This window comes from Oreochromis niloticus, linkage group LG1 (assembly GCF_001858045.2).
Source record: "Oreochromis niloticus isolate F11D_XX linkage group LG1, O_niloticus_UMD_NMBU, whole genome shotgun sequence".
Classification (NCBI taxonomy): domain Eukaryota; kingdom Metazoa; phylum Chordata; class Actinopteri; order Cichliformes; family Cichlidae; genus Oreochromis; species Oreochromis niloticus.
In genome coordinates this window covers 39084238-39110723 of record NC_031965.2, presented here as the reverse complement: position 1 = coordinate 39110723, position 26486 = coordinate 39084238, and the positions used below count along the sequence as shown (strand labels likewise).

General features: G+C 44.2%; 2 protein-coding genes across 2 annotated transcripts; both read right to left on the bottom strand.

The window, feature by feature from the left end:
• Positions 1–1268: 1268 nt before the first annotated feature.
• Positions 1269–15127, bottom strand: hdgfl3 (HDGF like 3). The gene is made up of 6 exons (XM_005447830.4): positions 14847–15127; positions 12206–12282; positions 10868–11006; positions 10272–10433; positions 8090–8224; positions 1269–6626 (listed from the first exon to the last, which is right to left on the bottom strand). Exons 1-6 carry the CDS (start codon positions 14928–14930, stop codon positions 6600–6602), a joined length of 624 nt encoding a protein of 207 aa, XP_005447887.1. The 5' UTR covers positions 14931–15127; the 3' UTR covers positions 1269–6599.
• Positions 15128–21687: 6560 nt separating this feature from the next.
• Positions 21688–26023, bottom strand: tssk6 (testis-specific serine kinase 6). Its single transcript, XM_003437511.5, has 2 exons — positions 25725–26023; positions 21688–22408 (listed from the first exon to the last, which is right to left on the bottom strand). The coding sequence occupies exons 1-2, from the start codon at positions 25974–25976 to the stop codon at positions 21734–21736; spliced, it is 927 nt and encodes a 308-aa protein (XP_003437559.1). The 5' UTR covers positions 25977–26023; the 3' UTR covers positions 21688–21733.
• Between the last annotated feature and the right edge of the window lie 463 nt (positions 26024–26486).

Sequence of the window (26486 nt, the reverse complement as noted above, 5' to 3'; positions counted from 1 at the left end):
AGAAAACACAGAACCAGCGGAGTACCAGGACCACGGTGATGGGCACAGGACCAAAGGGAACAGCACAGTGGGCGGGGTCGAATATAAAATTTACATGGTATAAATGAAAACTTACAAGAAACTGTGTGGCAAATTCATTAGGAAAAAAAACAGTATTTTTTAAGAGGAAGGAATAGAAAATGTACAAGGAAAAATGTACTTTTTTATTTTCTTAATGTGGCCCCAATTCTCTGCCCTACAAAATGGTAAATGGCCTGTATTTGTATAGCGCTTTACTAGTCCCTAAGGACCCCAAAGCGCTTTACACATCCAGTCATCCACCCATTGACGCACTGGTGATGGCAAGCTACGTTGTAGCCACAGCCACCCTGGGGTGCACTGACAGAGGCGAGGCTGCCGGACACTGGCGCCACCGGGCCCTCTGACCACCACCAGTAGGCAACGGGTGAAGTGTCTTGCCCAAGGACACAACGACCGAGACTGTCCGAGCCGGGGCTCGAACCGGCAACCTTCCGATTACAAGGCAAACTCCCAACTCTTGAGCCACGATCGCCCTACAAAACAGACACAGTGAGCCGTTTGCCTTTGACTGGAGGTGTGAGACAGTTTAAGTACTCAGCATCTCGCCTGAAATCAACCAAATTTTGCTCCAAATGGTGAACCGTTACTAGATATTCTGATAATACAGGTGTCGTTTAAGTAAACCTGAATACAGGGAGTAATGAAACAGGCTGAGATCAAACCTGTGGCTGCCGTTCATGTTCTTTAATCCAACAGATGAAGGACGAAAAAGCAGCAGCAAGACACTGTGATGTTCATCGGGAAAAGGTTTTATGATCCAGAGGAAGAAGCAGCTGAGCTCCCTGCAGCTCAGATGAATGTGACAATTGAATTTGAACCTTGCAGCCGAGTTAAACGTCACAGAGAAGCAGCTCTGAGGTGTGACTGATGAAAAACAAGAACATCTGCACATTTAACACACCTGTGAACAAACTACAGCAGACTTACAGATCCTGCTATTAAAAGATCATTCCATACACACAAAAATGAATAAAAATAGACAGTTTAAACAGAGCTTAAATATTTTTATTTTCTTTGAATTTGTGTAATTTTTGGGTTTCTTTTAATTATGATTGGATGTCTCATACAGATTGGCTGAAACCAAAAAGCTAAATTGAAGCAAGTAAACGTACACTGGAACCAAACTAAAGAGAAAAAACTGAAATCAAAGGCAGAACTGTGAGACCTCAGTAACACGGACAGCCAAGGAGGTCAGAAAGGTGCTTTTATTTTGGTGAGTGTGAACAGGAAACAGTCGCGCTCTGCATTCCAATGAGTTTATTTTGTAAAAGTTTTTTCCATAAACAGCAAAAACAGTTTACAGTAAATTACAAACCTTTAAAATGCAAAACATGTTCCAAATACGAGCATTAACAAAGATCGGAAAGAAACACCGACAGAGGAAGAGACGAGTTCACGCAGAGAGGATGTCTCGACCCGCCGTGGGAAAATAAACAGTCTGTATCTGATGACAACAGGAGTGGGAGCAAAGCAAAGGCAACGGGAGTTAAAAGACCGAGCGGGTCAGGCGTCGTCTTTGATTCGGTCGAAGGAGGATTTGGGAACTTCAAAATAAAAGATGACACCGCCCGTCTCCTCTGAGGGTGGACGCGGTCAAGATTACCTTCGGGATTACAGACAAGCCAACAGAAACAGCGGCGTCCGTTTCCTTCAGGTTCACTCGCTAACAGCAACATGACGCTGACCTCTGAGCATCCACCAGGTCATCTGCAGAGTTACCTCAGTCTCTGCGAGTTAACCCGTGAGGTCATCATCATCATCATTATCTAATGTGTTTTGGAAAAAAGCGAAAACAAGAAAAAGTTTTTGATGTCAGAATGATTCATTTTAGTCTCCTGATGGGCGGAGACGAAAAACACTCCCATATTTTTCACAGCAGGGTCAAAGTCCTGACGCCAACCGGCGCCGCGTGGCCTCAAACTCACAGCGGGGAGGGTGGCGGTAAACCCACAGGTCAAAAACTGAGTTGATAGGAGTAACCACGGGCTTAACTTAATGAGTTTGTCAGCCTGATCCTCCTCCACCTTCTCTTTTTTTTAAACAGGAAGTAGTCTGGAGAGGTGGAAGTCCTAAATCAGAAATGAGTCCATCAGAGGGACAGCTCAGAGTCAGAGAGGCTGAGATGGTCTGAGCGTGTGCAGAGGAGGGAGGGTAGAGGATGAAGTTGGAGCTGCCAGGCAGGAGAAGAGGAAGACCTCAGAGAAGATTCATGGATGTAGTGAAGGTGGACATGCAGAGGAGGATGCTGGGACAGGAGGAGGTGGAGAAGACTGGAAGAAGAACAAAGTCTACTGGTGTGGCGAGGATAATCCCAGTTACTTTCTTCGTGTGGTAGTTTTTAGAGGCGGGTTTGCAGGGAGGGAGTTTTTAAAGAATCTTCACCTATTCAGAGCACACATTTCACAGCTTGTGAAGAAACAAAATAATCTGAAAGGGAAAACATTCGAACGGCTCGTCAGAATGAAGACGAAACCGGATCAGGTCTCCCAGACGTCGTCTGTTGTCAGGTTTCCCAGTTTCCACACCGTGTTAGGGTGGATGTGACGCGAGGGTCACAGCTGCCGATCTGATGGATGCTCAGAGGTTAAACAGAAGAACCAGCAGACACTTGGATGGATGGCGAGTACAACAGCAGCGCATGCCACTATAAAAAGCTTTGAATTATACAGTGATCTATTTCACAGGTACACAGAGGAACGGATGTGTCACTTCTCCATAAAAAGATGAGCTGTTTTCTAGAGCGGTCTGAGTAGAATAGCGCTCCTACACTCTACAACCAAAGTCAAATATACAGATAAGAGTTAATACGGAGTTACAATGTGTAACCCGGTTGTGCACAACACTCCATACATTTATCTATGTATTTCCATTCATCTTTTTCTGGTTACATAAAAGAGTAACATATAGTGTGGATGGATAATGTTTGACACTGAATATTCCATAAACCACTCTCATAATTATCCAGGTAAAAAAACAGAAACCTATTTCAAGCTATAACTAGAGTGATCAGTACACCGCAAAACCCGACATACATCATAGACGCTAGGAGAGTATATATATATATATATGTGTATTTATATATATATATATATATATGTATGTATATATATATATATATATGGGTCTTATCAAATGCATTTGTACACAGTGACAGGTGATCATGAGTGATGCGTACAGGTAGGTCTGTGCAGTCAGTACAAATACTGTCTGATGGTTATCTACACTGTGTGAGTATGACGTACAACTGGAGGAACACACCTGACCTCTCGCACAAGGTGTGACTCAAAGGTTCTGAGAGCGGGCCCACCTGTCTGCTTAGACTGACGTCATCACCGTTTCCAGGTCCAAACTCTGAGGAAGACATTGAAGAAGGTCCAACTCAGTCAAGGGATCAGCGTGGCTGTTCTCGCAGACACACCGCGGTGTCCAGGCTGGGGTGTCAGCGAGGAGAGGGGTTTTATAGGAGATGCAGAACTGACTATGAGCCAGCGGAGGCTCATAAGGGTGGGGCTGAGAAGTTTTGAACGTACTGCAGACCTCATCTAGGGCTGTGATTGGCCGACCGAACAGGGCATTGTTACAGTAGTCCAGGTGGGAGGCGATGAAAGGCATGAATAGAGGTTTCAGCTGCAGAGTTGAAAGTCTGAGAGATGTTCTTTAAGTGGCAGGATGCAGTTTTAGAGATGGAGGTAAGATTGGTTGGATACCTCATGAGCTAGAATGTCCAGGTTTCTGTAAAAGGTCGTGTCCCTGCTGGGCGGAAGCAAACGGCATCACGTGGCTGGAAGAAGACGCTGACAATGGACCAAATGCCCACAGCACGAGGCCAGTCGTTAATCTGCTCCTCTGCGGTTTGGACTACTCGCTGTGAACAAGTGCCGAGCGTTCAGGTATTTGGTGTCCGGGACAGCGTGACAGAGGTCAAAGGTCTGCAGCACGTTAAACAGAGTCTCGTGCAACGCAGGAGACACGTGGACCAGAAACAGGCCGATACGACAAAAAAGTTCACCTGAGCAGGTATGCTGGATATCACCGGGCCGAATTTATATCAGGTGATGTTTCTGGACGAGTTCTCAGAACCTTGTGATCACATCCAAGTTGCAGAGCAAGCACAGATGCACTAATACTGTATTTCTACTGTGTTTCTACTGTGTGTGACAAACTACAGTAAGTAGTACATGTAAAAAGTCATTTTTCAGCAGTTAGTGAGGAGGCAGGTTACAGTCAGGACCACAAGTTTGTGGACACAAGCTCTGCAGTTTCACACACACCACACTGGACGCCAGCTTTAACTCAAGGGTGAATTAAACTTGCATTCTCTCCGCCGATCACCAGGGGGCGACATCTCTGCAATCTGATAGACGCCTATGAGAAAATGGGAGGTCAGTAACACTTATGGTGCCAGTCGGCGTCTCGGGTCTTATCGTTTAATTTGGAGATTGTGGTCTCATGAGTCCCTCACTCACATAGTCTGCAGCCAATCAGACAAAAGCTGTTGTTAAAAAGGGAGGAGCTGATTTCAGACTACTTGAGTCTGTGATGTGCAGAGGCAAAATAATCCAATAATTTACAGACCTGAGCATCCAAACATAAAACATGAGCACTGCGTCAGATAAATCTGGGCGTTTCACATCATGTTTGTTCACCCTGGAGCCTGAATTACACCCACAGAAACACACAGACGGGTCATGTTGTTGTGTTACCTCTGAGCTCTCACTGATTTTAGTCACAGATGTTTAAGTAAAGCCTACAGCTTTTTGTTGATATATAAAAAACATGAACTAACGCTGAATGTGCCGAAACATTTACCGTTACCGGCACAGCGTGACAGAAACGCTTATACTGGGTTTGCTTTAGTCAGCCTAGCTTTCATTAACCATTGTTTACATTCATCCTCTAAAATGGATTAAACTCCATAAAAAATACGCTGCGGTTACAGAGCGCAGCTGGTTAGCTACAGCAGAGCTATAAATAGCCTCAAATCCAGATGGCTTCAGCTCTGTCGTCAGACTGCACCGGGGTTCCCTTTTGAATAAAGCAAGCTCGGACGGTCGGGTCAGCACGAACAGCTGACTCTGTTTGCTGATTGTTTGGAAGGTGCGGTCAGATCGAAGCGAGTTAGGCGAAATTTTTGAGTTTTTCTGTGCTTTGTGAATTTTCAGCAGGTTCATTCTGCTGGGCTGTTAGCTACCTCCACAATAACACCTAAACAGAACATTTTAACTGTGGTTTTTATCTTGGAATCAACATCTGGATCACACCTCTGGAACAACATGTGCTTCAGCCAATCAGCATTTAGGATTTAGAGAGCCCTGCTGCTGATGTCATCAAAACGAGGGGGGAAAAAAGACGTGCAAATTTGATCATAGATCAACGTGAGCAGTTACTGCTAACGCAACCAATAAGCATTCACAGCACCTGGCCAGCTCACCTGAGCAAATACAGGTACCTTACTGTGCACACGGTCACTGCCTGATCTGTACCGGAGACCCGATTTATTCCACACATGCACAAACACGCTCACACTTCCTGTCACAGTTTAAAAGTAATATTTACCTGATACCTACATCTTCTGTTGTGAAGAAATTAATATGGCATATCTATTCTTGTTTGTCCAAAGCAGCCTTCTTTTATCTGCCAGTTTTCCCCTCAAACAGATACATTTATAGAGGAAATCTTTAGCTTTATAGGTTTGATTGATAAATATCTTTAAACATGCTGAAAAAAATGTGCTTTGTTTGACTTTTTAATTTTTGCACAATCGAAAGAATAATTTGTTCATATTTTACAGTTACTTCGTAACTAATTCAAGTTTTTATTATTAACACGCTGAATCACAAAAAAATATTTATTTATATTCAGTGTGATCAGTCAGCGACGTGGTTTTTAAATGTTGTCGATGTGGGCAGGAGAGCGCTCTGTGATGACATCGCAAACACCGATTGGCTAACGCAGCTGTTGCTCAGATCTGTGTGTCCGTCTGTGACGAGGTTTCCAAGATTCCCGGTCCGGACTAAAGCGGATCTTTCAGACTAAAGCTAAAACTTTACGCTCCTGACGCTACTTTATGAGACGTGAAGCTTAAACACAGTAAATTAAAACACATCGCTGTCGCCTCAGGCCGAGTAGAAACAAATCAAATCAAAAATAAAGCTCCATTAAAAACACACACTATGGTATCAAAGCTCCTAAAGGTTTACATGTACTTAATGCCCCTTAAAATATCCTTCAAATCGTCACATGAAACTAATTACAACCTTCAGCTGTTGATTTTCGAGGCTTCTCCTGGGATTAAGTGAGAGTGCTGAGAAATAACCTGTGTGACGTAATGCCCAGTCTCAAGCCTGGCACCAACATGGAGGCTGATACCAGCATCAGTAAGGGTGCATCTTTCATACAAACACACACTGAAGAACAGGAAGTGGAGGTGTCGATGGCAGCCAGCAGGTGGTGCTGATGAGAAATCATGTTGTGGGGTCACCGTCCCAACGTCGCAGCTACACACAATGATTTCCCCTCTAGTGTTCCTCTAAGAGCAGCTGGTTCTGAGGAAGGAAAAGACAGCGTGTTCAGAAAAGCTAAAGCAGACTAGTCTCAGGCACTTTCCCTTCACATTCAGCACATTTAATGTGTAATCCAAAGGGTTTTTTGACCATTGTTGCAGGAGCACATTTGTGAGGTCAGGACTCTGTGCAGGCCAGTCAACCACACCAGGCTGGCTCATCCAAGTCTTTATGGACCTGCTTTGTGCACTGGTGCGCAGCCATGTTGGAACAGGAAGTGGGCGTCCCCAAACTGTCCACACAGAGCATGAAATTGTCCAAAGTGTCTCAGAATGCTAAAGCATGAAGACTTCCTTTCATTAGAAGTAACGGGCCGAGCCCAGCTCCTGAACTCCAGCCCTACACCAAACTTTACACTTGGCACAGTGCAGTCAGACAAATACCCAGCTACACATGGAGCGTACAAAGAAAGCTGAACAGCTATGTTGGCTACCACATTGGATTGTTGGTTGCAAAACACAACACAGTCATAAATGTCTCATAAAAGCATTTAAGCCTTGGTCTAATTAAAAGCTTTAGCTGCTTCTTAAAAGTCTCCACAGAGTCCAAACTCCACAGTGCATTCCACAGTCCGGGTGCAACAGCTTGGAAGGATCAGTCTCCTCGGGTTCTCAAACAAGTGTGAGAAACCACTGAAAGGTTTTGATTCGATGACCTCAGGCTAAAAGGTCATTAAGGGAGAGCTTTATTGGCAAAGGAGCGAATGTTCAGAAGGGCAATCCAACAAAAACATGGCAGCGCGAGCTGGTCGCAGTGAGACTCACAGCAAACACTTTTTCTGGTCTCCAGCCGCACCGTGGGATCAGCCACTGGTTTGGCGATGCAAGCGGCGAGGGCACAGCGGTAAGGCCACAATCGACACCAGAGCATCCAGCGAGAAAAACTGACACCGCAGTGGCTGCGAGGGCGCACTTCCAACCACAACCTGAAGAGTAACTGGCAACAAAAACTGGGGATGCCTCCAGTCCAATTGGTGGATCTCCGACCTGGAGGCTCGTCCAATCTGCTCCTGAATGAGAGCCCAAGAGCCTTTTTCCTCAATTTCTTCTTAGGATTCCCTGAGGTACGGTCCACGAGTAGTAACAAATATTCATGTGCCACAAACGGTGGCAGAGAAGTTCTCTTATAACTGTCCCAGTCATCAAAAAGCTGTTCTCTTTGATATGGAGCAGGGAGGAACGGTCATTAAACACAGCAGCAGAGGTAAATGCATCGTCTCCATTTATATTTGAAGGTTTCTTGAATTTGTACCAATGATATATATAACAAATCTTTTTTGTTCTTTTCTATTCGTGTATATTGTTTCCCAGTAATTCAAAACAGGGATTAAAACCAACTTGGTTTGGGTTGAAACGCACACTTCCAACTGAAACCCTGTTTATCAGTTTGGATGCATAACTCGAAGCCCTTTCCTGCCTCTGACTGCTAACATCTTTTATTCCCACCTTACTGTCGGTGGTGTTCTGCATGATGTCGTTGTCAGGGTCCCCTCCCTCCGAGCCGCTCTTCTGGTCATCATCCTTCCCGTCTTTCCCCAGGTCGTCCTCTCCAGACGAGATCCTCGACAGCTTTGAGGATTTCTGAGGCAGGGAAACGAGCATCAGCAGACAAACTACACACAGTCGCAGACATTTAGCTCATAAAGCAGTTCAACCGGACAACCAAACATCAGTGCAAATATCTTTAAAAGCCTCGGATCAGGAAGGTTAAAAACCCCCCAACTCACTGCAAACCCCTTTGAAACCCTACGCCGGAAACTGACATGCAATATATAAAGACAAATTCCACAAAGGCCAATTCCTGGAGGAAGACTGCCGAATGAATGAATGTGAGGAAATGCTCAAAGAAGTGGAAAAACTTGAGGGACATCTTTGTTGGTTGTGTTGTGAAGCATACAACATAAACACTTAGGCTGTATGCTCCACAAAGACTTACTGCAGCCTGCAGCAGCGGGTCTGCTCAAATAACTAATTTTAACAGGAGAAGTGATGAATCAGGTTATGAAGAGAAATGAATTAAATTCTTATGTGTGACATAACAGATCCAACAGGAAACAAAGCAAAAACAAAACTCAAAGAAAAATGACAGTGACAGCCCCTCCCTGAGCCTGGTTCTGATAGAGGTCACTTCCTGTTCGTCTTCTTTCCCACTGTCACCAAGTGCTGCTCACAGGGAATCATCTCTAATTCTGCAACTATGTAACTGTGTTATATAAAATATATGAAGTTACATATGAGCTGAGTCAAAGTCCAGACCTGAAAATATGATTTCAGCTTTAATATGAACTCATTTCTGTTTCTTTGTCCCCATCTGATTAACACACACACACACACACACACACACACTCGTTTTCATATCTTAATGAGGACATCTCATTGACATAATGCTTTCTCGAGCTCCTTACCCTAACCATCAAAAATGAATGCCTAATCCTAACCTTTACCCTAAACCTAACTGTAACCCTGACACTAAAAACACATTTTGAGTCTCAAACTTGTGGGGACCTGGATTTCGTCCCCATAAAATAGCTGCAATGTGTTGTCCTCACAAAGATGTCTAAACATGTACACCACACACACGCATATGCTGCTCCCGGGAGCGCGGCACATTCCTTCGGATGCACCACATGTGCCGTGTGTAATGGAGACCAGTTGCTAGGCAACTGTGGTTGCTAAGTGAAGAGCAGGATGCGAGTGACTTTTTCAACCTGCCTCCATTTACAGCAGCTTAAACATGAATACAGTAACACACAGAGAGAGGGAGGGAGAGCTTTCCTCCAGAATAAAGGTCAAACAAAAGACGGAGGACGTGACAAACACGGGGAAGGTCGTCGGGAGGAGACGCTGCTGCCAGGGCGGCAAACATCTGGGTGAATGAAGGGCGACAGATGAAGGTTTAGACTCATGTTCAGCGATTTAAAAAAAATGTTTCGCTGTGAGATTCAAACGATGTCTGCGACGCAGCTTTCACGTGATCCTCTGGAACATCCATCAGATATCAGCTGGTTTTATTTGTTAGTTGTTTGTTACCGTCAACAAATCAAACATTCACATCGCCCTGCTTCATGAAACGTTCCTCAAACAGCACAAAACCGATCATCAAGTCCCGAGTGAGTAATGTGAGTCAACACACACAGAAACACACACTCACCACATCACCACGTGTGTGTGTTCACGGCGATGAAGGGAGACCGAGTCACCGAGCTCCCTGATGTTCTTTTAAAATCCATTTAAATATCTGACCAAAGCTTTATTGTTGGGTTTGTGGAGAGCAGGAGAACGCGAGAATAATGCCTCAGACTTTTTAAATCTGGATGATTAATCTCAGATTTTTAGCTGAAACCTGGAGGTAGCGCCGAAACCTGCAGTTCCACTAATGTCCAGCAGAGGCTCCACAGTGAGTCACTGCCATTTAAAAATGTGTTTCCAGCCTGCTGTCGGAGGCTGTGGGAACATTTTGATTCAAGCTTTTTATACTAACTGACTATGTTTCTATAGCACATATTTGACCCCAGCAGGTCAGATTACTGCGGCAGAGCTGATGACCTCTCCTGCTCAAACCCAACCTGAAATAAGCAGCATAACGAGCACAGACTCAGTGTTTCAGACTCTGTCTGCAGGACGCTACCTTGGAGCTGGCCGTCTTTTTCCGTTTGGACCCGGTCTTGTCTCCTTTCAGTTTCTCCTTGTCGTCTTCCTCCTCAACGGAGTCGCCCTCTTCGCCCTCGCTGCTGCCATCGGCGGCGTTCCCGCCCTCTTCCATCTCCGACGAGCTCTGCTGCTGGATGGCCTGCAAGCAGACAACACCGCGTTTGATTAGAAAAGCTGAAAGGAAGATGTTTATCATGAAAGGCTTTTCTTTGAAGCTTCAGGGTGTCTTTGCCGATCAGCGCCCTTCTCTCTGGGGGCGATCGTGGCTCAAGAGTTGGGCATTCGCCTTATAATTGGAAGGTTGCCTGTTCGAGCCCCGGCTTGGACAGTCTCGGTCATTGTGTCCTTGGGTTGTCCTTGGGCAAGACACTTCACCCGTTGCCTACTGGTGGTGGTCAGAGGGCCCGGTGGCGCCAGTGTCCGGCAGCCTCGCCTCTGTCAGTGCGCCCCAGGGTGGCTGTGGCTACAATGTAGCTTGCCATCACCAGTGGGTGGATGACTGGTTGTGTAAAGCGCTATACAAATACAGGCCATTTACCATTTTTCTTTTGATGTGACGAAGCGCCCACTGACCTGATAGCCGGTGAACTTCACTCCGGGGTTGTTCTCAATCTCCCACAGGCCCTCGTTGAATCCTTTCCTCTTGTTGGATTTGCCAAATTTGTCTTTGTACTCCTTGTAGGGAAGAAGATCCTTTGGACCCAAGAATGCACTGAAAAAGACGCAGAAGAAGAAGCAGACACGTTTACTTCTGTTATCATAATTAAAACACCCAGAGCGGCTTCACTGAATGATCTGAGGTTCATTGATGAACATGCGGCGTTTTCACGAGGCTCCGAGGAGACAATCTGGACGGCTCCATCGCCGGTTGGTGATATTTGTGATAATTTAGTGAAACAAAGCTCCATAAATATTTGACTTGTAAAGTGTGACGGCTGAGTATGACCACACAGCGGCGCCTGCTCCCTTTTTTGATCCTCGTCTCCTTCCCGACTCCAACCGGACCGTTATTTACAAAACAAACGTCAAGATTCATTCAGTATTTCACCCGATGGATGAGAGCATGGATAGCACCAGACTGAAAGTAACTGAGTACATATACTTGAGTACTTTTCATTTCTGTTTTTAAATGTTGATCTTTTAACTCTGAACATTTGAAAGTTTCAGTTCCTTCCTACTGTGTGGCTGTTAAGCATAAATCTCCTGATACACAAAGATGATTCATCAGGGATGGAACGGCTCTTCCAGAGATTCGAAATCCCAGGAATCTGATCTGAAACCAGGGATCTTTCAGGTGTTGAGCAACACAACGGATCCACAAATTTTAATCAGAATATTTTTATTGTCCTTGTAACAAGTACAACAAAATATTGAAAATAAACAAAAACATCTGTATATGATGTGTTTACAGATGAAGTTACGCAGCAGTATAAAACCAGTCTGTGTTACCTGTAACGTTTGTGCATCGTGTTGATATGCTTTCATGCTCTATATAATAACATTATTTTTATTTTATGCTGCAGTAAATAAACCCAGACTTTAAAAACCTTCTCAGCTGGAGAGTTTTATTAAAGTTCTGGTGGTTTTGTTTTGAGGAAAGGCCAAAATTCCTGTATGCAGAAAACCCCCAGCATGTAAATAACTCAAATCATCTACAACTGCGACGTTAAAGCGAGACAAACGCCAATGAATCGATAAATCTGCTAATATCGTGGATATGAGTGTATACACATTTTAACTCCTATGCAGCCGATTTTCACGAACCGCCCTCTGTAGGAGGCCAAACGCGAGTTTGAGTTTATACTTGGGATTTATTTCGGATCAAATATCGTGATTCCCGGCCCGTGGACCTGAGCGCTGCAGCTGCTGCTCGCCTCGTAAACACAAGTTGAAAAATTAAAAGGTGCGTACGTTTCATGGGTCCCGAAGAAGAAGATGGGGTATTTGTTGGCAGGTGGCTTGACAGCTCCCTCAGGAAGCTCATCAATCTGAAGCAGAGAGAGAAAGTGAATATTTATCAGAGCGATAACCAACCGAGGTCACAGAAACCTGTTCAGCATGTTGGAGGAGGTAGGATGAAAAAAACCAACAAACTTTATTTATAAAGCAGAGTAACAGTTACAGAAGCATCGTTTCTATCTTTGAGGATTTTTAACACATTCATGAGTTTCAATGAGGAAATTTCTCTTACAGGAAACACAACAGACACAAAATGCAGAAATAAAAACAAAACAAACATTTGATTATAAAACAGTGTGCTGGACTTACAAAGAGAAACGAATGAAGCAAGGTGCTGAAACTACTTAGGTTTCATAAGAGAGGAGTTTTACACTACTTTAAATGATAGTTTTAAACAATTTTCAGCAGCTAAAATTAAATACATGTAGATCCAACCCCCGGTCCCCACAGCGCCTCCTGTGGGCGGTGATGATGCTTCTTTGCTGATGATGCTTCTTTGCATGTCGGGGGTTGAGACTCTGGGGCAGACCCAGGCCACGCTGGAGAGATTATATCTTCTTCACTCACTATGTGTTAATAGACCTCTCTGCATTGAATCGTACTTGTTATTAATCTCTGTCTCTCTTCCACAGCATGTCTTTATCCTGTCTTCCTTCTCTCACCCCAACCGGTCGCAGCAGATGGCCCCGCCCCTCCCTGAGCCTGGTTCTGCCGGAGGTTTCTTCCTGTTAAAAGGGAGTTTTTCCTTCCCACTGTCGCCAATGTGCTTGCTCATAGGGGGTCATATGATTGTTGTTTTATCTGTATGTATTATTGTAGGGTCTACCTTACAATATAAAGCGCCTTGAGGCGACTGTTGTTGTGATTTGGCGCTGTATCAATAAAATCTGCCAGGCGGGGAATGCCTCGGTGAGGTGGAGGAGGTGGGCGGGGAGCTTGAAGCGCTGCTGCTTAGACTGCAATGACTTGGACAAACAGCAGGAGATGGATAAACAGATGAACGGACAACAAATACAAGTAGGGAGGATAAAAAAAATACAATAAACTATATGTGAGTGCTGTCAGATTAGAAACAGACGAGCTCCCTGAAAACATGCTGTGAGTAAAGTACCTGCGCTCTGAGGACACTGATGAAGAAGTCCTCCACCCAGGACCAAGAACCGATCTAACTAGAACCATTTAAAGGTATGAGACCGTGCTGTTAAATCACAGAAACTTTCACAGGCCCCCGGGCCGTATGTTTGACACCCCTGCTTTAGAGAAACAGCCCGATAGAAGTTACAGTGAAATGCTTTTCTCTGTGCTATTATCCATCAGCTGATCACTACTCCACCACATCTTACATTTTTAAATGTAGGACACTTGGTCTACCTAACACTACCTGTTATATGTGGTCTGATTCTTGTATAGTAAGTACTTCTGTACTTGGAGCACTCAAAGCACATTGTTCCATGCTCTAACATCCATACTCTGACGGATGCACCAGAGGGAAGCATGTCAACTAGAGGAGGCTGGGATTGAACCAGCAACCTTCTGATTAGTATTGCCCTGCTGTACCACCTGAGCCACAGCCACCCTTCAGCACAGTCAGAGCTTTCCAATGGGTCGGTGTTTCTCTGGCAATCCTAGTCAAACCTCTCTAAGAGTAGATGAATCCATACACGCTCTCATATATGAATCATTTCTGTGTTTAAACTTTGCTCGTGCATGGAGGAACCTCCTGCCCACTGACACACCGAGTCTGACATGAATCAGAGCTTCTGTTGTGAAATGACAGGAGTTTGGGTGGAGTGTGTCCCGTTTATCCACTTTTACAGTCAAATATTCATAAACTTTAGAGGACATGACAAATATCGCTGTGCTTCGCTGCACCTCCTGCAGGGTAGAAGCTGAAGCACTGTAGGAGCCCATCACGTCGGTAACATCCTGAACCTGCTGTCAGGATTTTATCTCACATTTTATAAAAGAACGCTTTGATAAAACGTCAAACAGCAAAACCATCCTGACAGGGTCCAAACTTTCTCTTAGACTTGGACTTTATCTGAAATGATCAGCATCCTGCACATGGTCCTCAGCATCACCAGGTGAGCACAGGTGTGCACAGGTGTCCACAGTCACTCCTGACTGCAGGAAAATAAATCTGCATTCATGCATTATGTGAATGCAGTCATGTGAGGACTTGCAGGAGCCGTGGGTCACTCGTGCTGCGTGAGTGGCAGGTATACATACAGGTATACACGAGTTTGAAGCACGGGCTCGTTTTCGTGATGTGGGACAGCAGCGAGAAGCCGACAGAAACACGGCGCGTGAGCGGGGTTACCTGAGGTCATGTTTAGGGTTTAACATCACAACCACATTAAAACACGCACACGCACGCACGCACGCATGCATGCATGCAAGCTGGGAGCCGCGGAGAGAAGCGCAGTTTCGCAGAAAATGGAGCCCTGCTAAGGGCCCCGAACTCAGTGTAAGATGCCCGCACACGGACGTTGCCCGGGGCCGCAAATGCGCAGAGAAATGCGGCTCCGCTCCCGCAGCAGCGGCAGGACCGCGCGCACCGACCCCGCCTCCCGCGCTCCCTGCCCAGACTCACCCTGGCCGGCCAGTGCGGGTATCCCTTCATCTTCGCGAAAACCAAATCTCCTGCCTTGTAGTCCCGCGGCCGAGGGCGAGCCATGTCTGCGGTGGAGCTCCGAGCCTGTGCAGTCCTTCAGTGCCGCGCGGGCTCAACGACCATCGGAGTGTTTACCCGCCGCAGTCACACCGACAGAAATAATTAAAGAAAGGCGGAAAACGGGCCTGACTGACGGCGCTGCCGCTACGCTCGGAGGCGGCCGTAAACGCGGCGGGAATGGCCTACGTAAGAAGCGTAAGAAGCGCGGAGACCCACAGCGGGGGAAAGACTCGACTTCCGGCCTTCAGAATAAAAGCGGCACTGCTGCTCGAACGTCCCCAGCAAACACTTCCGGTTAAATAGCCCTCAGCTTACCGGTGGCTGGAAATGTTTTTATTTTTTTTAAATCAACTTTACTTGATAAAGTAACAAAGTGCAAGAGCAGTAGCTACCTCAGTAGCACAAAGATTAAATAAAATATGTACTCATAGTTTTATATGTGAATAATATAATGTTAAATTACTATTAAACAAATGACTGACTAAGTATTTTAGACTTTAGTTTACTTCAGCCATATTCCATATAAATCAGGTATCATACAAAAATAAAAATAGCTTCAAATACAGTCATGACAATAAAAGAATATGACTTTAAGGACTTAACAACATTCCTTCAGTTATAGTCAGTGTTGGGTAAGTTACTTTAAATTAGTAACTTAGTTACATTACTAGTTACTTCTCTAAAAAAGTAACTCAGTTACTTCAAGTTACTCGTTACTTTCAAAGTAACTAGTTACTAGGGAAAGTAACTTTGGTTTTAATCAGAATTCTCTTGTTAATGTGTTGCTTCCGTAACTGGATACCCAGCCAGACTGCCAGTCTTCTAGCTTGCTTACTTGCCACAAGTGCACTGTGCCACCTACCAATAGAAAGGAAAAAATAATGTGCACATTTCCACGAGAGAAATCCCACGCCTGGACCGTCGTTGACCGCCGCCATGATTCTAGCCTGCTTTTTACATCCAACACAAAAACTGCAGTCGTGGTGCTTTCGATTGTACTCAGAACTTGGAAATTCTGCCTTCTGAATAGGAAGATGTAGGTAACACCAGACTGCAGATGAGCTGCATACAGAGCTGGACTGGGACAAAACAATCGTCCCGGGCATTTTGACTAGAGACCGGCCCACCATTATAGGAAAAATCATAAAGCCTTTGAATGAAAATAAACACTGTTGTGACAGTGATGTACACTGTTCTGATGGTATATATGTATCAATCTATCAATTGTTTGTTGTAAGACTCAGATAATTATTTTTTTAAAAGCGAGATATTTTAAATGAGAATAATAAAGAAAAGTATTTCCTTGTGCCCCCCTTTCCCTGTTAATGCCCTACCTGGACCCCTGGCAAAACTTTGCTAGACCCGCCCCTGCACAGTTACCAGCTGTCAGCTATGTAGAAAAGGATCCTGGTGTTATTTGTCTCTCAGAAACAGTTCATAACTTCCCTTCAACTCATCCATGTCACCTAAAAGGTAAACCTGTTTCTCCATCACCTGTTCAGCTCTGATGATTCAGTAAGGACATCTCCTGGTTTCATCTGCATGTTTCCCTCTCACCAGATAACCAAACCGATATCATGACCAGCAGCTTTACAGCTGTGGCTCCAGCAAACATCAGCTGATACTAGAAATTAATATTAAATAAATTCTAACAACAGCTGATCAAGCTTAAACGTGCTGCTGTTGTTTAACGCGACATCCGCTGGTTTCCTCTTTCTGGCGCAAAGTGGGCGATAAATAAACAAGAGAGAAAAGCCGATCAGCTGATCATTGATCAGTTTCGTGATTGAAGTAGAAACAGGAGAGAATGAGAGAAGAAGAGGCAGCTGTGCAGCTTCAGCTTTGTGTCTTTTTCATTGTAGCTGAAGTCCGGGACAAACTGTGTTCCTTTTCACCTCAGTACGAAACGCGTAATATTTTCTCTGAATACCAGACGATTCTGTTTTTTACGGGACGGTTGGCAACTCTAATAATTAACCGTATGAACAAAATAAAGTTCAACATCAGTAACATAGCACCCACCCAGCTGTATAGAAACTCCATCATGCTAGCTAGCACGCAGTACGAAAATGTCAGCATACCGAAAATAAACTCCACCTAAACTTGGTTTATATCTGACCCAGATAGACTGCAGGTCATAACTTCTTACCTGAAGTTCAGTTCACCTGACACGCGGACCGGCGGCCGCTTCGGGTCTCTCCTCTTGCCTCCCTTTTCTCTCATCCACCTGCTGGCCTCCACCACTTGTTAATGTTATTGAATCTGTGGAAGCTCCGCGATATCCACCACACGAAGTAACGAGTAACGAGCCTATCTAAATCCCAGTAACGAGTAACGCGTTCCTGGTTTTGGCATAATAACTAGTTACCGTGCTCGTTACCACAATAATAACGTAGTTACTGTAACGCGTTACTTAATAACGCGTTAGTCCCAACACTGGTTATAGTACACCAACATCTGTGATACATTAGCACTAAGGGAACACTGAATGACCTGCTGGGTTTTGTCCATAAAACTACTCATCTAAGATTACCACAAAGTAAAAGATCTCTCAGCAAAATTATGCAACATTTTAGGCACTATTGCCCCGATCAAATCAGTGAGCTGGGACTTTTTATTCTAAACATGAACTACTGTTACAGCAACAGACATGGACTACTGGTGCCCCACACAACAACTCAATGTCCACTATGTGAAGGAGCCAAACACATGCCTTCTCCTCTTATTAACTGAGATAAACTGCTGGCATATTTGTTTTACATCTATACTGTCCAGTCTCTCCTGGTGGACATGGTACAGCCTCTGTAAACTATATCCTGGCTTGCTCGAGGCTGCCGTTTTCTCTGACAGTTTCAATCAAGATTAGAAATGCTACTCTGGGAGATTGAGATAACTGCTGCCTGTTGTGCTGTTAGTTTCCAAAACACGTTATTCATGGTTACAGTAGCGGTTTTTGATATGGGCGACACGGGCGGTTGCCCGGGGCGGCATTGTGGTGGGGGGCGGCATCACGGGCATCGGCAAAAAAGAAAGAATTGCTCGTACTCATGCTGCCCCGACGTCAGCCAGCGCATATTGGGAATGGCATAGGCAGCGATCGGTTTTCTATCGCCCATTTGCTGGGAGTAAGGGCGCCCTCCGTTTGCGAGGTGCGCCTGCTGCTTGCGGCACAGGGAGGAGAGGGCGGGGCGGCGGGGGATTCTCTGGCTGGCTGGAGCAGCATCTAATAACCAACTCGCAAAATAAAACAAAATAAAAACAAAACAACAAACATGAAAACACCGGACATTATTATACGGACTTATAATTTGCACCGATGTGTTTTCGAAATTCTGTACGCGAAAACTGAGCGCGAGAGCCCTCGGTGCGCCTGCGCGCTGCTGAAATCAAAGTAAACTTTATTGTCATCTCCGCTACATACAGTCCAGTATATAGAGAGACGAGACGACGAGGCTCCAGTTACAGCAGTGCAAGTAAACAAACAATAAATATAAGAAGAGTAAGAAAGTAAATATACACTTTAGGACTCGGGGTAAAGGGATCAATAACAATTTAAATTTATAATTTACAGTTTGATGATTTAAAGTCTCACACACAACCTGTCGAAAGGGGAGGGGCCTGCTGCTTCCAAATAGAGCACATTTCATTCATAATGTTGTAAATCCAAGCCCATTATGTATTCATGATCTGAATCCTGGGTTGTGTGAAATCCCAGAAATAAACCTTAGACAAAGTGAATCTGTGAACTAAGGTGTAGGTCTGTTAGGTTATGTTGTGGTGATCCTCGAGTTGGGGGATGGGTGTTCATACTGGAGTGCAAAATTAAAACCAATGGAAGATGGACAAGAAAAGGTCAAAGCCATCAGGTGCTCAGTTTAGAAAAAAGAGAAAAGAAGAGGAGGAGAAACGAGCAAAAGATCCAGGTAAGCAGATGTGTCATTGGATAATGGCAGGTCATCCTGAAACAATCAGAATCAGAATACTTTATTAATCCCTAAGGAAATTATGTGGGTTACAGTTGCTCCAAGAAGAAATGGTAAAAATAGTAACAGTAACAGACTAAACTCCAAACAATACATTATGTTACAGATTTTAATATTAATTAGTCATTGTCAATTGTTGATTGTTGACGAATTATGATGGCTGTTTGGTAGCTGTTTGCATATTATGCATACGCCCTCTCTCTTCATATGTGTGTGTGTGGGGGGGGGGCAGAGGGAGTGTTCGCCCGGGGCGCCAAACAGGCTAGGACCGCCACTGCATGGTTACATACAGTTTTACACTGATGTGGGCCAAAGCCTAGCATAGCCTGTAACGTTATTATGACGGATACATTTTATGAGTGAACTTGACTTAGCGCAGGTTTGCCGCTGCCAAAACTAAACAGAGCTCCCTGAAAGGCACAGCCAATCACATTGGCCATATTTGTCACATGAGGTAGGACTCCAGTAGAGAACGTAATTTAACTCTTTCTGCACCGCTGGGTGAATAAGACGCTGACAGATCGTTTTTTTTTTCTTTCTATCGGGCTTGTTTTTCTTTAGTCGAAGAGATCAAATTATTGGTGGGGACAATTCAATAATCGCTGGATATTGGTGGGGACATGTCCCTTCCGTCCATGCCAAATCTACGCCCTTGTGTTATAAAATATTACCAAAAAAAACATGAAGTCTTGACGTCACCCTCTGCTGGACGTGCTTTACCCTCTAAAACAAAACAGGAAACTCCCCGTTTGATCTCCTTTCCTCTCTGCTACTCACATGCTACTTTATTTTATTACCTTCCTCTAAATTTACTGGTCAGCAAAAATTTTAATCAGTTTGGTCTTCATTTTTTAAATTGATCTTTACCCACCATCACATTTAATTTCTTCCCTATGATGGATGTTTTTATTCAAGGTTGTGTTTTTTAGTAAGAGGTCAGTGCACCACGTTGACTGGTTGTTAAGTCTGAGTTGGAAAGAAATTCCAAAGTTTGGGATTATAACTCAGAAACCACACCTCCTCTCATCACGTGACAGACGTGACTCAGCTTTCCTTCCAGTTTCAAATACACTTTATTAGTACTTTTCCAGTCGTACTGAGAAAAGGTCTTAAAGCTCACACAGTGCTGAGCAAAGCTTAATTTGTACCTCTGAGCTGAACCTGTGTGGATCACAAGGCGTGGCCTATGCATGTTGCTGATGCCACCGACAGCATTTAAAAGTGTGTGCGGTGTATCTGCTCTGTACTTCCGAATAGTAGTCCTCATACATGTCCTGCAGCACGCTCACATACTTCCTCATGCAGTACCGCAGTTCCTCTCTCTGCAGCCAATCATCTGCTTTCTCTGATCCACAAGTACACAGTGAAGCTCCTTCTCACCTTCTCTAACCGTCTCCATCAACACTCAGAGGAGATGTCACATCAGTAGAGCTCTTTCTCAGCATGAAGACATCCATACTGCTGCCCACTGATTGTCACCTGTCTTGTTGGCCACTCTTTCCCTTATCTTCATGGTATAGCTCATTAGCTCTATCCTTCTGTAACTACTACTCATGTCTTCTCAGCACTGTCTTCTCTTGTTAGCACATTTCCATTTCTAACTGCTGCATATCCTCTCCAGCTTGATCTCTCTGCCGAGAGAAGTCCTTTTCTCCTTCCTTCGTGTCCAGCGTTAAGACTTTCCCTTTGCCACTCCTCTCTTTGCCATTTGGCTCGCCTCCTAGTACTCCTGTCTACATTGCCAATCAGTCTCCTTAAATTTAACAAAAATTGAACTTGGTCGTCACACCCTTAAAGTCGAGTTTTCACCTGTTGTTGCGCTCTCTTCCTGTGTGGACATTGGTTCAGGCTGGAGATTAGATGAAGAGCAGGAGAGTGGGACTGAGTGCTGACAGCTCAGAGGAAGCATGTGTTATTACAGTTCTAGAGTGTTAGAGGCTCTTATATGACACTTTTGGATGCCACACAAGTCTTAGTGTGTGCTTAATGGCTTCCTCTGGGTATTTTGGCTTCACGTCGCAGTGTTTTAAGGCTGACTCCTAAAAATTATAATTATAACCAATAGAGTGCAGGCCTGTGGCTCAGGTGGTAAAGCACTGACTCATTTTTTCCTCCAAACACTGCAGCTGGATTCTTCTTTCCATGTAAAGAAGATCTGGCTTTGCAGTGGCACACATTCATGAATGAAAGTTCCTCATGAAACTGCAATCTAACATTCTAGCTTTAATCTCTCTACAACTTTTTGCTTCAGGTTTAATCTTTTGGCTTTTGTGCAGTTTTGAGGAGTGTTTTGTCAAACAGGAAGTTAGACATGGTTTTGGTGCATTAGCTCAGGAGCTTCGGTGAAGACAAGATGTTAGCTTCTCTTTGTTTGTAGTTTAACTGAAGCTAGTTTAAGATAAATCTGATGCTCTGCTTCTCTGGATTCAAATGCAGGCTCCACTCTGCCTTATTGACGATGTCTTTCATTCCCTCAGAGTGAACAGATTCAGGTGGACATTAGAGGAACTGCAGTTTTGGTATTTAATTTCAGCTCGGAGCTGAACTTGCAGCCAAACCTTTGACTGTTTTATGTCTGGCAGGTCTTCCTGATGTGTGGAATAACTCACCATGTGTGGAAACTCAAAAGAATCAGAATCTTTATTGTGCTTTCGAACAATGAAAACTGTATGCAAATGTGTTCAGTACAAGTGAAAAGAAAACTTTTAAGAGATAGAAGTATATATATGTACATTAAATTTAAAAAACAAAAAACAAAAGAAAAAGCTGCACCTGGTTAGAGAAGATTTATTTATTCAGTGTTTCAGACTCCTGATGTTGAGGTTATCTGTCTGTGCGTGGAGCTGACGGTCCTTCCTCTGCATCCCAGCTGCTTCCTACAGGTGGCGTCGCTGCAGCAGATGTGGAGGCCCCGTCACACTCCTCCACCGGTTCCTTTGATACCCAGGCGCTCGCTAATATCTCGCTGACCTTCAGCCGCTGCTCCACGCTGGGGTGCAGAATTCTTCGGATCAGGTCTTTAGCCTCTGGTGAAACTGGAGGATCCTTCGGAAAGTTAAAGCGGCGTTTCTTCTGAAGCTGCACCTGCTTTTTAAAGTTGGAGCAGTTAAAGGGCACTGAGCCGTACAGCATCATGTAGAGCACAACGCCCATGCTCCACACATCTGACACTTTGGGGTCATAAGGAAGACTCTGCAGAACCTCTGGGGCTGCGTACAACAACGTCCCACAGAAGGTTTTGCTCAGCACGACCCGACCGTCCACATATGTCAGCGTCTTGCTTAAACCAAAGTCGCCCACTTTGAGGTTGTACTTTGCGTCCAGGAACAGGTTTTCACATTTCAGGTCTCTATGGGCCACGTTCCTGCTGTGAAGATACTCCACTGCCCTGCACAGCTGGGTGAAAAGCTTGTGGCTGAAACGCTCCAGTAAGGCCAGTTTGCTGTTGATGTAATTTAGGAGGTCTCCTTTGACACAGAGCTCCATCACCATGTAGACCTGCGACATGGAAGCACACAGAGAAATAAATCCAAAAATTCTCGTCTAACAACACAAGCGCTGACTAGCAGTTGACCCAGTGCGCTCATTTATGACCCTAATCATATTATTTCAGCTCTCTATCATCAAACAGGCCTGATGCGTCAGAGGTGCGAGCGTGCTCCGACGCTCCACAGATAGACGTCCTCATCAGGCTTTCATTATACTGACAATTCGTCATTAGATGGAGAGCGTGAAGGTCGGCATGGACGTCTGCGTGCCTGCTAGTCTTCTGAGACTTTACGTTACAAAGCATCAACTCAAAGAAGTATAAGAAGGATGAGTCTCCAGCTGTCTGTATCAGAGTATAAGTAAGACTAAAGCAGGCTGGGAGGGTATCAGGGCCATAATTTCCATTTATCAGGTGAGGAACCATATTTTACAACTTAAATTAATCACAAAAATGGCTTCCTCATGACTCACTTGTCCCAGCTAATCAGCAAAGATCACAGTTAGTGACATTTTGCTCCTGACCCACTCCCACACTTGTGGTCGTAACATAGAATAGAATAGAATAATCCATTAATTGGGGAAATTTGGTTGTAACAGCAGCCAGAAAGACACATATACAAACAAACAGTACACAGGACACAGAACAGAAACATAAACAATTTTTTTCTTACATATTTACATTAAGGACAATGGTTACTATAAACAGAGTACTGTACAGTTATTAAATAAAATAAAATTAAATACAGGTAAGAGGCAAACCCAGGTTGTAGTGCAAATCGGTTGATTAAATTATTGCAGTTACAGCGCAGATGTAAACATCTATGATTGTTGGGAGCAGTTTTGATTGTACAGTCTGACAGCTGCAGGGAGGAAGGACCCGCGGAAACGCTCCTTCATGCATCTAGGATGCAGCAGTCTGTCACTGAAGGAGCTCTGCAGTTCAGCAACATTTACATGCATGGGGTGTAACGTCAACACTAACCGAGGTAAGCTGATGAAATCAGTAGTTGGTCTAAATGTTGATCGGTGTTGTTTGTGTTGGATTTCTAGAGATTACTTGTTATTAGACATGTAGCAGATGCATCGAGTGAGCTATACTCGTGTTACCATATTATAAACATAGAACAGTGGTGGCCAGCTTTAATAATCAAAAGTATGCACAATCCAATAAGAATTAAAACTAATGACTGAGATGATAAACCAAGCAGGAATCCCTGCAGTTCCTCTGACGTCCAGCAGAGGCAGCAGTGAGTCGGTCCCCATAGACTCCCATGTTAAAACTTTACAGCAGAAATAAACATGTTTACAGCCTGATACACAAACTGTTCTGATCTCTGTAGATAACTTCACCTTCATAATAACTGCACGCAGACAGAAGGTTTTTATGACTCCAGTTTTAAAATTGTCCCATAGCACTGAAACAGCACTTATAAAAATAACCAATGATCTTCTTATGGCAGCTGACTCCGGTTTACTTTCCATTCTTATTCTCCTCGATCTGTGCGCTGCTTTCGACACTATTTCTTGCTCTATACTTCTCAGTAGGCTAGCCTCCATCGGTCTCTCCCATACTCCACTAGCCTGGTTTAAATCATACCTGTCTGATCGCTCTCAGTTCATTCAACTCAAATCCTTTACTTCTCAGCCCTTTCCTCTGACCACGGGCGTGCCCCAGGGATCTGTCCTGGGGCCCCTTCTTTTCATTATCTACCTTCTACCGCTTGGACACATTTTCCGTAAATACAATATCCAGTTTCACTGTTATGCCGATGACACCCAGCTTTATCTGTCCACTAAACCTGATTCTGCTCTTCCCCCAACCTCCCTCACCCTCTGCTTAGCTGAACTAAATTCATGGTTCTCTTCTAATTTTCTCCAACTCAATAGTAATAAATCCGAGCTCCTCTTAGTAGGCACTAAATCAACATTATCCAGAACCAACAGTTTCTCTATTACTATCAATAACTCGCCGGTCTTCGTTTCTTCCTCTGTGAAAAGTTTGGGTGTCATCCTCGACAGTACTCTATCTTTCAATTCACACATTAATAATGTCACTCTGTCTGCATATTTTTAGTTGCGCAACATTAATCGTCTCCGTCCTTTTCTCACCCCACATGCCACTGCCATTCTTGTCCACAGCCTTGTTACTTCCTGGATTGATTATTGTAATTCACTTCTTTTTGGTCTTACTCAAAAATCCATCCACAAGCTTCAACGCATCCAGAATTCTGCTGCCCGTATCATCACCAGGACCCATTCTGTCCACCACATCACTCCTGTCCTGCAGCAGCTTCATTGGCTCCCGCTCAAATATCGTATCAATTTCAAAATACTCTTGTACGCATTTAAGGCTATTCATCATCTCTCTCCTCCATATCTCTCTGATCTGGTTCAGATCACCGCCCCATCTCGTTGTCTCAGATCTTCTTCTTCCCTTTCACTCTCCTTCACCTCTCCACTCTGCTATTTTAAATTTGTTTATGTCTTATTCTACTGTGTAGTGACCTTGAGTGTTTTGAAAGGCGCTTTCAAATAAAATGTATTATTATTATTATTATTATTATTATTATTATTATTATTATTAAGTCTTAAAGTCCGCCATTTTAAGGGCGTGGCCTCTTTGACAGACAGGTGAATGGCGACACAGGAGGCTGTAGCTGCTAGCGGTCCCTCTGGACCGTTTTTCTGCTGTTGGCGGATTTTTAATGCCATCATCTGACAATAATATGGCTGCTGTGAAAATCCAGAATTTTATTTGAATGTTGCTGAGCACTGATTAGCAGGTATCTGCGTCTGAAGATGCAAGCTAGAGAATCAAGAATCAGCAAATAACAGCAGTAAGAGAAGCTTTAGGTTAGCTACAGTGAATTATCTTAAAATAGTTTTGGATTAAAGACACGACTTGGATTGATTATAAATAAACTCCTGTGTCTTTTGCAGTAAATACCAACTAATAAGCAGCCAGACCTGTTGGATCCGTGCAAAGCGTCTGTGAATGTGACCATGAGCAGCAGACACTGGCAGGCTCTGTGAGGTTATTCTACTAACAGACCATCCAAGAAGTCTGCGCTCCAGTTTGAGTGAAATTTGAGGATTTTATTTGGATCTTACTGAGCTCTAATTAGCTGAACACTCAGCACTCCCCCCACTCGTCCAAATCTGGTCATTTCTTGCTCCAAAAACCAAGAAAGTAAGTGTTTACTGATCAGAGGAGTCGCCCCCTGCTGGTCACTAAAATAAACCACGACCTTTACTTGTTTGTGCTGTCTTTGGAACAGCAGAGCTCAGCGTGACGCTAAAACAGCAGAGAGCACGAACGTCTTACCGTTCCTTTGGGCGACTCAAAGATCTTGTGAGTCTTAACGATGTTGGGATGATCCAAAGTTTCCAGGACGTCTTTTTCACGAGGCAGGAACTTTTCGATGTAAACAGTGGTGCATTTACTTATGTCAGTAACTTTTATGGCGACCATTTTCTTCATCTGGGTTGAGTATGCTTTCACAACTTCACCGAACATGCCTTGTCCCAGTCTGCCCTGATACTGGTAACCGCGACTCTCCATGAAGCGTTTATCCATGGTGGTCGAGCTGATGACTGCAGAGTTAGCTGTTACTCTGTGATGCCGGTTTAGTTTTCAGTGAACTGCCTTTATGACATCATTTTCTAGAACACTTGATTCTCAGAACCCTCCAGTCACATGACAGAGGAACCAAGAGAAGAAATAACAAACTTAATTATAACAGGTTGTGTTTGAGTATTGGAGGGTCTGCTTGACCTTGGGGTGAATTAGATGTGATGCCCACTGATGGGAAGACTTTTTTTTATAGCTCAAACTAAACCGTCCATCTGATGAGCAGCACCTGCCCTTTACTTAGACTCTTAATCCTTTGGAAGCAGTCGGTGTGGACGGCAGAGACTCGTGTGTAAACTTTATTGTTCATGTCACTGTATTTATAGAGCTATATTATAACAGCTATTTCACTGTTAACAATGAAAAACTATACTTAACTCCACATATCATTCTGTTATAGTATATGTTCATGTAGATGATCAGATTACTGGTAATTGTAAAGCTGCAGGTAGCTAC

Bases quoted from the DNA above. Each gene is read 5' to 3' on its own strand.
- hdgfl3 (XM_005447830.4), bottom strand. From the start codon at position 14,930: ATGGCTCGCCCTCGGCCGCGGGACTACAAGGCAGGAGATTTGGTTTTC. The intron at 12,283-14,846 runs GTGAGTCTGGGC...TCTCTGCTTCAG, and splicing joins ACCCGCACTGGCCGGCCAGG to ATTGATGAGCTTCCTGAGGG. The intron at 6,627-8,089 runs GTGGGAATAAAA...TTCCTTCCTCAG, and splicing joins AGAACACCACCGACAGTAAG to AACCAGCTGCTCTTAGAGGA.
- tssk6 (XM_003437511.5), bottom strand. From the start codon at position 25,976: ATGGATAAACGCTTCATGGAGAGTCGCGGTTACCAGTATCAGGGCAGA. The intron at 22,409-25,724 runs GTAAGACGTTCG...TCCATGTCGCAG, and splicing joins TTGAGTCGCCCAAAGGAACG to GTCTACATGGTGATGGAGCT.